Here is a 12,710-nt window from a genome sequence, read left to right on the forward strand (position 1 = left end):
CGCACACAAGGCCCTCTACAATCTAGGACCCGAATGCCTCAACACCCGCCTGTCCTTCTACAAACCCACCCGCCAACTGAGATCGTCCAATCAAGCCCTCGCCGCAGTCCCGCGCATCCGAAAATCCACCATGGGTGGCAGATCCTTCTCCTTCCTGGCTGCCAAGACCTGGAACTCACTCCCCACCCACCTCCGCCTTACTCAGAACCACATCTCCTTCAGAAAAGAACTTAAAACCTGGCTATTCGACAAATAATGAACCCCTTCCCCTAGCGCCTTGAGACCCTCTGGGTGAGTAGTACGCTATACAAATGCCCGAACTTGAACTAGGACCTCAGAATGTAGGGACTGCGTCACCATACCACATCAGTATCTATGGGCCCAAATCTGACTAGCTCACGGTGCCTTACTTGCCCTCTTAAACTTTCCAGAGTAACAGGTAAATTGGCATTCTAGAACCCAATGCTCTGGTCTCCAGGTGTACCGTGGAAATAGATCATCGCCTTGCGCTTTCTCACTCGTGCAGGTCCATATTAAATAAAAGAAATGACACGAGGAAAGTTTACAATATTTATTGAAACTGTTGTGCTCTATTATGAAGCAACTGTACTGCAATGATAAAATATATACAACAGAACAGAGTAATTAGCATTACGAGTAAACTGTATACAATGAAAAGCCCTACCATGGTAGCTGGTATATCTGACTAAGACTACCCTCACTATGTGAGCACAGGTATATATTAGTGACCTTGTGAATTAGATCTGGATGGATCCCATACCTGGCATGTGTAGTTACGTGGTGTGCATCTAAGGTTGCGCAAGGCTGTCGCACCTGTTCCAAGACCTTTTCCCTCTGCTAGAATTCTCCTCTCTATTTTGCAACAGGTACGTCTCAGTTTATATGGTAAGAAGTGCCGTGTTGGAAAACAGGAGCTGCTCTTGTGTTGTCTCTAAATGTTAGAATATGTTGCTGATCAACCTCAAAAAAACAGGGCACACTGTTGTTCGACATTCTATGAAATGTTCAGACTGAATCCCAGGAAGCAGTATTGAATAATAAAAACATGTGCAGCGTATTTCTAAGATAATGTTGTAACACAAAAACAAACGTGTTATGTGTAACTGTGCAAAGCAAAGCGGCCTACAATGTGTAGTTAGGCTAAAATATAGGAGAACCAAGTGGGCCCTAAAGGGAACTTACGTGATCAGCCTTGCTCTTATTGGAGAGTTCTGATTCCAAGTGACTCTTGAGAAGGGCATGATCAGTTCCCGATAGCGGGTAGGAATCAGATAAATAAACGTTGGTGGGGTGAGGAACAGAATGTTTCGGTTGTGCATTGCAGAGTGACCATGTGAGGATTCCTTTGCTAAATGGGCAAATCCCATGTTTTCCCTATCATCCGCTTTTCACTGAATGCAGGCACTAGAGGCAAGTTCACCCAGAAGAGCACATGTTGGCAGGGTCACTAGTTATTGGGTTGAGTCAACAAGATGTACATGGAAGGATAGGAAGTTTTTTGTGGGGGGGAATGGGGAGTAGAACAGTGTACAGGTGGAGGTGGTTAGGCTGCAAGCATCTACTTAGAAGTCATTTGGAAACTCATAGATCACTCACATCACACTGGCTGCCAATCCACAAACGAGCCTTCTTCAAACTCATCAAGCACAAACAGAGCCTTACATAGCATTGGCCCCACGTACCTCAACTTACACATAATCCTGTACAAACCTACCAGACAACTCCGCTCAGACGGATTCCTGTTCGCACACACCCCTCGCGTTCTTACACCTCACTCCTAAAGTCTGGAACAACCTGCCCCTGCACATCAGAGCCACCTCCTCAATTCTTGAGGTCCCGCAAGAAACTAAACACCTGGCTTGTCATCTAGCCTCAACCCTGGCTCTGCCCATACAGTTCCCGATTCCGCTACAAATACAAAAAAAACCAGAAATAAAGAATGTGTTACTTACCTTCGGTAACGCTCTTTCTGGTGGATACTCTATCTAACCGCTGATTCATTACCTTCTGAATACTCCTAGGTGCTAGAATAGATCCAGAGATTTTTTTCAGCAATTCCCTTGCATGCCTGTAAGTGGCATAATACGGCTCTGCATCAGGTTTATCCTGCCCCAGAAGTGATGCCATGGCCACAATATAACCGCCACCTCCGCGGGTCAATGTCAGATTCTTTCTGATGTCGGTTAACGCAGTCGGACATGCAGCCTTTAATAAACAGATTATGCCAGTGCACAGATCTCTAATTAAAAACTTTAGTATGAACCAAAGGATTCAATTCTACATAAATGTGTTCTTCTGATGGATACTTTTTACAGTAGTTCCCTCAACCTTATGAACAGATACCAAAGCTGACCTGTCTGACAAGCCTGTCGGGCACTGCCTGACTGCCCGATAGGCTAGTCCTATAATGTTCTAGGGGTACAGGGAGTGTCAAAGGAATGGCTGAAAAACTTTGCAACACACAAATGTAAATACCTATAAATGGACTGTACAGATTCAGCAGTTAGGAAATCAAAAATGAAGCATATTTTTGTAACTCTGAAGTGTGATGGAAACAAGCATTTTAACAGAATTAAAACCAATCTAGACACTTTACTTGGAGATGCACAAATGATAAATATTCACAAATCCCGATTTCAATACATTATATTTTGTGTGCAATATAGTTTTATCAGTAAAACTGTATGTCTGCGCAAATATAGTGGCTATTTCAATGGAAAATGTGCTACCACAAGTTGCTTTAGTTACATTCAAATAATGCCCAGCTTCATGTCCACTAAAGCTAGGTGAGCTGCAAACATTTGTCTTTCTCTGCATTAGGTCGTGGCTCCAAAATGTTGGGGAAGCACCGGTCTAGTCGGTCAGGGCCTAGAACTATCAGGTCTTGAATTTTCAGACTTGATAACTCCAGGCCTGGAGATACTGAGAATTGCAGATTGCAAGCTTTCATCCAGAGTAATCGGTCTGGGGATAATTCCACCACTCTACATGAGGGTCATAGTGTGTAGCTTAACAAACACATTACAGATTCCAAATAGAAACATATGCGTTGATAGACTTTGATCTGGAAAAACGGAAATGTTCTACATTACCAACCAATTCCAATCAAATATCAATACATTTGGTGTGAATTTCCAGACAACAAATGTTATTAAGTATCATGCAAACTAAAATACAACTCATACTTACATTTTGAATTCAGAGTACAGAGCTGAAAAGTCACAGTGAGGGCAGACTGTCCAGTCTTCTTTGACCATGTGTCGACCCTGAAAAATATTTTTTGGATTAATATTTTTCTATTGACAACTGTCATAGATGCATCAAGGGTGCAATCAAAAAAACTGAGAAAATCAGCACCATGTAGTGTATTCAATCAAAGCAGCTCATCTAGTGCTGGCCTCAGTATTAAGCCACATCTAATAGAACAAGACAATAACAAGGTTAGCAACTGGCAACACCCCATAACACAAGAAGAGAGAAGGAGGTTAGCCACTGCACACCCCCTGTGATGGAAAAAAAAAACAACAAAGTTCACTGGCCAACTATAAGCAGGACATAGACTGTCCTCCTTAACCAGCCGCTCGGTAATGAAGCACGCCACAATTACTCGGTGAGGCTTCATCACTCAATAGAATTGGCACTTCAGGAACTTTATATGTTTTTTTATGATCCCGAATAGGGTTTTCTGCGGGGTTCCTTTTTCAAGGAGAAATTGTTTGGGGTCAAATTGGCTGCTTACAGTTGGCCAACCCACTTTTATGTGGTTTTTGAGCAACTGGCAACAACCAGCACCCCTTCACTTGCTTCAGAAATGAAGAGTTAAGTATAGTATCTGTAAGAAAACCAACATTTCTTAGAAGTCAATTTTTCATCTTAAGAAAACAATGTCCTCCTAGTTCTGAACACTCTACTCTGCAACAGAACTATAAAAATTACCATGCAATGATGTCTCTTGCACTTCTTAGATAAAAGAATTTTATAGTAAATCCCATTGTAACTTCTGAGGCAGAGAAAGTCAAACTGCTTAAAGTGGATATGCGGTTGAAAGAATGTGGAGCTCTTTGAAATGAATCATCATACTTGAACAGGAAACCACAGATGTGTATTGTTACGATCTGTGTGCAGGAGAGGCAGATTAAAAACAAGCACTGGGAAAGACTATAGGGGAAAGTCAATAGGTACCACCTTCAGGACCTATTGGCTTTGCCAATGGTTTTTAGAGTTGTTGTAGAGCATCCCCGATGCTAAAGAATACTGAATTATACATTAAGGGGCACCTTTACTATTTTTTCACGCAGCGTGGTATGCAGGGGAACTTGCTGTGCTGCATTGCATGAAAGGGAGAGAGCAGAAATGCCCCATTGTGTGCTGCCTAGCTCCAACACAGACACATTTGCACCATAGTGCAAGCGTGCCTGCGTTACAGACATACAGGGAATCCTTCCAGCACAAAAACAATCCTCAGATACCTATTCCTCTTTCTATGTGTGCAGAATGCAGAACAAATGGAAAGATGAAGTAACAGGGAGTGGGCGGTGGGGAACAACTAACAAGGTTGAGGCGAGGGGGCAACATGGAGCACGTAGGGGGAATGAAGGAGCAATTGAGAGCAAGTGGTAGAAGCAATGGATAAGCTGGCGTAGGAGCAACACAGAGTGTGAGGATGATGCATGAGGGAGAAGCACACAAGCGAGAGAGCAAGAAAGCACATGCACTCTCATTGAGTGATGAATGATACAATAAATTCCGTGAATGTGAGCAGTGAAACATTACAAGTCATCTAGTCCAAAGGATGGGAAGGAAGATATGATCCAAGGTAGGCCAAACTCAAGAAGATGAAAGAAAGCCATGGAATAAAAAGCAAGCAAATAAGAGTGACAGTAAAGAAAACAATGGCAATAAAGGGGCTGGCTCCAAGCCCACTGTGAGGTTTTAGTATGGAGCACTAGAGGTCTTTTGACAACAGACAGCTAAAAGCAGTCTCTAGGTGAGACCTCAAAACTTCATTTGAGCAGGCAGCTCTTAAAGTAAATGTAAGCGATGCAGCGATTGATGGGCCTCCCTCTTCTCTGGTCCCCAATGCCACTGCATCAGCTGCACCACTAACAGCTACGCACATGGATCAAGTAATGGCAAAGAAATGGGGGGGGGGACTTTCAATACATTAAAAAAAAACTTTTTCCAGAGAATGCACAAATAAAACGTTCTGCCAAAATTAGGATTCCAAGATGTGCAAACATTACTGCAGAAGGAGTATTTTCCTCAGAATAAAATGATCTGTCATTCAGTTTTGCAGCATCATTACATAGCCATTTCAAACATAAAGCACGAACATCATGCCATTTTCCCAATTATTACCCTCCATATGAAAAGCATAATTGGCACACCTCTCTTCTCAGTATGTAAAGTTCAATTATGATACTAGTTACCATACACTCCAGCATCCCCTTAGAGTGTAATGCAAAATGACCATACTAGTTGCCACGCATTCCACCGCAGAATTCAAAGCACAATTGTGCCAATTTCCTCATACCACTTGCCCCCAGTAGGTAAGCATTATTGTCAACCCAGCTCCAATCCTCCCTTCCCAGAGGAGCCCTAATGTCAAGACAGATTTCAGACCTAGGCCTATCCTATGTAAAATATTTTTGATATACAATTTCCAACACCCAGAATGTGAAGTGCCATTGTCATAATGAAAAAAGTTACTTACCTTTGGTAACACATTCTGCAGCAGACATAGAAAGAGCAAATCGCCATTATTGATTGTTTATGTGCAGGGAGTTGTCCTTTCCTGCACATAAACAATCACCCCTACAGCGCAGGTACCCTTGCCAATCGTGGCAGGGTGCCCCCGCTGGCTCTAGGAAGCTTTTTTTGCGCTAGCGCTAGGAGAAACATAGCGGTGTGCCTTATTCTTGTGAATATGGCGCATCCCTGCGTTTTAAAAAATGGAAGAGCTCGGTGTTGCCAAATTTGGCGCCGCACTGCGCTCTGACATTTTTTGTAAATATGCTCCTGCTCATTGAAACATTGTGCTAAAATAAAAGTTATCCTTGTGTCCGATAATCACAGATTTTCTTTTAAGGTTGTGAATACCACAATGAACTGTGTGAAACCAAAGAAATCGCAGTTCGCAGAGCGGGCGGATGGAAGGGTTGTTAAGGAATCTGCTGCTAGATCGGGTTTTTACCAGATAATGTGTTACCAAAGAAGTAACTTGTTCATCTGATAGAGACATCTAGTCGCAGGTTCCTTACTTTAGAATCAGATACCAAAGTCATACCATCCACAGAGAAGGGTCTGCTAACTGATACCATTAAAAGCCTCTTACTAGAAAAGAACCAGTCTAGACCAAGGGAAAATGACTGGACATTCATAGTAATGTAGATGAGCAATAACATACCCTATCACATAAATTCTAGTGGTAGGAACCCGAGGTACGTAAAGTCGTAAGACAGTAAAATCTTGGTAATAAAATATCCATGTAAGTATGACAAATCTGGGTCCAAACATGCATTCTCATCCCACAATAACTGTGGACAGGACCACGGTAACAAAAGTCATACAAACACTAAAAGCATGGGGAGAACATTACCCATGACAATAGGACAATTTTGCCAAATGACCCCTTGAATATAAACCCATTTGGTCTTCTATCCAGGCCCAAACCACATGTTCAATACTTGTGGAACACAGAGCAGTAGGCCATGCCACTGAACAATCCCTCTACACCATATTAATGCCCGTCCTAGCCAGAACTGCCCTGATAAATTAATAGAAGTCGAAGACAACAATATCTACTATTGGCATAGGAACAGTCTTTCCTTAGGAAAAAGAACTAGAGATAATACAAATACCACTAGGATATCCCTAATATTTATACTGACATAGAAGTAAAATAAACACCTATGCATGAACAAAAGAAAATTCCTTTATATAGATATAAATAAAAAGCAAATAATCAGCAGAGAATACTGACATAGCAGTATGGAACTATAATAGGGTCATACCACTTAGCAGAGCAACAGCCATCCAACCCGTCAGAGTAATGCACATTGCCTGAGACACTACCATTAGGTAATAGTAGTACAAAGTTGAATCTGATATTAAGTATGAAAACGAAAAACCTAGGATAACCTAGCGAAAATCAAGGTTAGTACGTGACCTTACTCTATGAATAGAGCCCCATCTACAGATGATCCAGAAAAAGTCCCCGATACTGAAACTGGAAATTTGAAAGGATTCCAAATTTAAAGAATCCGACTGATCTATTAAATAAACATCAATTTGTTCTTCTTGCCTGGAAAGTGTCAGGCAATCTAACCAATTGTCTGGACTTTCGTCTTCGGCTCTCACTCTCCTTGGAGAATCTTGGGGATCCTGGAACACACTACAGATATAATAACATCTGGAAAAAATGGTCTAGTTGGTGCTTGGAAAGGGACTTGGATCCCGTGGAGGCTCCTATCGTCAATATAGTGAATTTCCTGGTGGAACTTTTCGACAGTGGTCTTTCCTATAGATCTATTAACTGTTTTAGATCTGCAATTTCCGCAGGACATTCTCTTGTCAACGGTAAGACGGTAGGTAAGAACGTTATCATTTGTAGAGTTCTTAAAAGTATCAGGCTTAAACGGCCCCCTAGGCCTAAATATCAATCTGTTTGGGATGTTAAACTCTTGCGTGACCTTTTTTGCTCCTGGCCTGATAACTCCCTTCTTAACAGAAAATGTCTTTCAATTAAACTTGCCTCTCTTTTATGTCTGATTTCTTGTCGCAGGGTATCCGACATCAAAGCTTTAGATATCTCATACATGTCCTATAGATGTTATGACATGTTTGGTGTTAAATTTGAAATCTATAGAAGAACTAAGACTATGTCTGATTTCATTTTTTATCCTCGTTTTGATTTCTGCAAAAAACTTTGTGTAGTTGATTGCATGAAAGAATATGACTCAAGAATGAAAGACCTTCGTCCACCTGATGCAAATCAACTTCTTGTCTCCTATGTCAAACCCTTTAAACCCATTTCATCCTGCTCTATTGCTAGGTGGGTTAAGTTGGCTATGAACCTTGCTGGTATTGATCTTTCTAAATTTCAAGCTCACTCTCTAAGAAGTGCTATGTCCAGAAAATCTTTTTGGTCTGGTGGTAAGTTGGATGTTATCCTTAAGTCTGCAGACTGGTCTAATGCTTCTACCTTTGCGCATCATTACTGCAAACCTATTGAACATGTTTCTGATGCTGTTATTCAGGACTACCAACATGCATAATGTAGCCTCCTTGTCTTGTAATGAAATTGCGATTCTCCTATTAACATGACCAGAGAATCTGGATTTCATTAAAGACATAGAGCCTAACATTATCCCCCCCTTCCCTCCCTTGGATGGAGTATACTTTGGATATTTTGTTCAATTAGACATTAATAACATTTAATGTTTTAGATGTGTATTCAATTTTAAAATTAAGTTTGCTTACATCGAATGTTATCACTAACTTTCTGAATTCTCCTTGTATGTTAACGTTTCAAATTTTTGATGTTCTTCATTTTATTTTCAGATAATTCAAATTAATGGATCTTCACGGTTTTTACTTCACTTCCTTCCATGGATTTCAACATCTTCACCATCCTTGGACCAAGTTGCAGCTTGATTAGACTTCTCATTGTTCGTTTCGCATTTAAAAGAGGCAGCTCTACTCCTGCTCATGGCTTATATCGATGGCGTGATGTCATCTAGTTCTTTATTGTTCCTTTATGATGTAAGCGGCTGTTGTGAGTTGGCATTAAAGTTGGCATTAAAGAATTAATGCATAATGTTAGCCTCCGTGTCTTTAATGAAATCCAGATTCTCTGGTCATGTTAATAGGAGAATCGCAATTTGCGTATGTCATCGGGGGCCCACACTTCTCAAAGTGTGAACCCCACTAGAAAAGCAACTAGAGTTGGGTAAATGATGAAATTAGTTGTCTCCTAGAAGAGTAATGATCCTGTGTAATAGGAATGCACGTCATCTACAAAAAGTAGAAGCTATGAGGCAAATGCCTATTCCCCTCATGGACCAACATATATGAACACCTTCACACAGTAGCGTAGCAGGGTGGGGGGGATGGAGTTGAACAAGTTGCATCTGTCTACTACCACCATCCCTCCGCCTCGAGAACAAGTCGTCTGGTGGCCGCCACCCCCGCTCTTAACTGCACTGGGTGGCAAACTTAGGGTCCGTCCCAGGTGGCAGTAGGTCTAGCTACGCTACTGCCTTCATAGAGAAGAAAAGGTACACCATTAGGGACAAAGACACCCCCCCCTCTTACCTGCACCAGGCGGCAAACTTAGGGTCTGCCCTGGGTGGCAGTAGGTCTAGCTACGCCACTTCCTTCATAGAGAAGATAAAGTACACCAATAGAGGGAAATGTCCTTCAGAAAAGAAGAAAATCTTTAGTATAACGCTAAGTGTTAAAACAACCCCAAAAGAGTGAAGAATATTAAGTGCCCTTCATAAAGAACAAGTTACTTACTTTCGATAACAATATATCTGTAAGAAACATAGGTTAGTTATAGATACCTTACCTTAGAATTACCCCCAGGCGTCAGACTGGATCTGGAAAGTTTTCTTGTCAGCAGTACCCCTGCGTGTCGGAAGGTAGCGTCTGTCGACTCCACGTTCGTCGTCGTGGTCGCCGGGATGACATTGCAGTACCTTCTTAGACACCGCCCTCGCGAGCTGACGTCAGTTCTGTACACGACTTTCCATGTCAGAAGCGCAGAGCCATGCAAGACACTGACCACTGGTGCATAAAACTAGGGTTCTTAAAGAAGTCCTTAACCCTAGAAGTCAGTTCCCAGAACGTGGAGGATTTTTTGGGTGGTAAGGAATCTATAACTAACCTATGTTTCTTACAGATATATTGTTACCAAAGGTAAGTAACTTGTTCATCTGAAAGAAACAGTTAGTTATAGATTCCTTACCTTAGAATAGATATCCCAGCAATACCAACCGCGGAGGTGAGTCTGCAAACTAAGTTCTCACCAGGACGTCCTGGAGAACAGACTGACCAAAGAAGCCGTCTCTCTAGACTTGGCTGTCCAGGCATTAGTGGTTGGTGAACGTGTGCAGCGATGCCCATGTAGCTGCCTGACAGATGTTATTTAGGGGGACTCCTCGTCCCGAAGCAGTAGTAGCTGCTGTCGCCCTAGTGGAATGGGTGAGCAGCCCCACTGGAGGCTCGTTCTTTACCAAAGAATATCAGGCTTTGATGCACAGAACGACCCACCTGGAGATGGTAGTTTGTGCACAGCCCGACCTTTCTTAGCACCCACATAACCAACAAAGAGCTGGTTGTCCACCCGGAATTGTTTGGTGCGATCCAAGTAGAAGGAAAGTGCATGTTTTGGATCCATACGGTGGAGCCTCTCTTCCTCTTTTGAAGGATGCGGAGATGGAAAGAAGGTGGGCAAAGTGATGGTTTGGCCAATGTGGAAAGAAGTAACCACCTTGGGAAGAAAGGAAGTTCTAGTTCTAAGGACGACGTTGTCCGGATGGACAGCCAGAAAGGGAGGCTTGGAAGAAAGAGCTTGTAGTTCACTCACCCTGCGTGCTGAGGTGATGGCCACCAGAAAGGCAGTTTTCAAAGTGAGAATTCTGAGAGGACAGTTATGTAGTGGGTCAAAGGGAGCACACATAAGATAGGTAACAACCAAGTTCAAGTCCCACTGAGGCATTACGAAAGGAGCAGGAGGAAAAAGATGAGTATTTCCTTTAAGGAATCTATTTACAACAGGGGACTTGAATAGAGACGGCTGATCAGGAAGCCTTAGGAAGGCTGAAATGGCAGAGAGGTAGCCCTTTAGAGTGCCCAGGGCAGAGCCCTGCTGGGCCAAAGAAAGTAGGAACAAGAGAACCTCAGATAGAGGGGCGGAAAGGGGATCCACAGCCTTTGCTGTGCACCATGCCAAAAATCTGTTCCATATACAGGCATATGCAGGTGTTAGTGGAGGGACGCCTGGTTGCCAAGATAACATCGCAGACTTTGGGAGACAGGTCAAACCGCGTCAACTTCCGCAGCTCAATCTTCATGCAAGGAGGTGGAGACTGGACAGGTTCGGGTGGAGGACCATCCCCTGCTGCTGCGACAGAAGATCCTCCCAAGGATGCAGTCGGATCGGAGGATCAATGGCCATGTTGAGCAGCTCGGGATACCAGACTCTTTGCGCCCAATCCGGAGCCACAAGAATGACTTTGCGCTTGATCTTCTTCAGCACTCTAGGTGGAAAGACGTGTAGAAGACTGCAACTCCACAATAAAAAGTGTCGCCTAGCGAGTGCTGCTTTGGAGATTACAATGCGCAGAACTGCTGACATTGCGCGTTCTCTTCTGTGGCGAATAGATCTAACCAAGGCTCTCCCAAATGCTGAAAGAGACCTTGCACCACCTCCGAGTGAAGACGCCATTCGTGATCCATCATGCACCTGCGGCTGAGTTTATCCACCCTGGCGCTCAGTGAACCTGCCAGGTGTTGAACCACCTGATGTTCCAGCCATGTCCAGAGGCGGAGGGCCTCCTGACATAGGGTCCACAACCCTAACCTGCCCTGTTTGTTGCAGTACCACATGGCGTGGTGAACACATGCACTACTCTTCCCCGGACAGAGGGAAGGAAAACTTTCAGTGCAAGACGAATCGCCTGAAGCTCCAGAAGGTTGATGCCGGATACCAGAGGCCTCTGATCTCCGCCTCCCCCATCTGCCAGCCCATCCCAGAAGTGATGCATCGGTCACCATCGTGAACTCTGGTTGGGGAAGGGAGAGGGATCTGCCGTCGACCCAATCCTGGTTCGTGAGCCACCACTGCAGCTGGTGTGCAGTGCGCTCCGAGATCTGTACGCAATCGGACAGGTTGCCCTGATGCTGTGCCCACTGGGACTTCAGGTCCCACTGAAGAGCCCGCATATGCCATCTGGCATGATCCACTGGCAGGATGCAGGAGTCCATCAGGCCCAGTAGCCAGATGTTCATCCTAACCAAAACCAGGGATAGAGGCTGAAAGATTGGAATCATAGCCCAAATATCCCGGACTCGCTATTCGGGAGGATAGACCCAAACTGCACCATGTCCAGAACCGCTCCAATGAAGAGTAGCTTCTGAGAGGGAGTCAGGTGTGACTTCGGCACATTGATGGAGAATTCCAGTGAATGCAGGAGGTCGGCGGTAGTCTGGAGGTGGGAGACGACTGCCTGGGGTGAGGCCGCCTTCAGCAACTAGTCATCAAGATAGGGGAAGACTGAAACCCTTGATCTGCGCAGATGAGCTGCGACCACCGCCATCACTTTCCTGAACACCAGAAGGAAGCTGGTAAAGCCAAAGGGGAGCATGGTAAACTGAAAGTGCTCATGGCCTACCGTGAACTGCAGGTAGCGTCGGTGGCCCGGCAGGACGGGGATGTGAAAATAGGCGTCCTGCAAGTCCAACGCTACCATCCAGTCTCCAGGGTCGAGGGCAGACAAGACCTGAGCAAGGGTCAACATTTTGAACTTCTCCTTCCGGAGGAAGCGGTTGCCGTTCCTGAGATCCAAGATAGGATGCAGGCCCTTGTCCTTCTTGGGCACCAGAAAGTAGTGGGAATAGCAACCACAACCTACTTCTGGGGCAGAAACTCGTTTGATGGCTCCCTTGGCCAAGGGAGACGTAAC

General features: G+C 44.1%; 1 protein-coding gene across 2 annotated transcripts in view; it reads right to left on the reverse strand.

Annotated features, from left to right (window-relative positions):
- Positions 1-12,710, reverse strand: part of WDR19 (WD repeat domain 19) — a 740,406-nt gene that overhangs the window by 63,925 nt on the left and 663,771 nt on the right. For both annotated transcript variants that reach the window (XM_078678329.1, XM_078678328.1), the window contains one exon: positions 3,211-3,287. In XM_078678329.1, coding sequence (XP_078534455.1) covers positions 3,211-3,287 — 77 coding nt within the window. The remainder of the gene's footprint in view (positions 1-3,210; positions 3,288-12,710) is intronic.

Source organism: Lissotriton helveticus, chromosome 2_2 (genome assembly GCF_964261635.1).
Source record: "Lissotriton helveticus chromosome 2_2, aLisHel1.1, whole genome shotgun sequence".
Classification (NCBI taxonomy): Eukaryota; Metazoa; Chordata; class Amphibia; order Caudata; family Salamandridae; genus Lissotriton; species Lissotriton helveticus.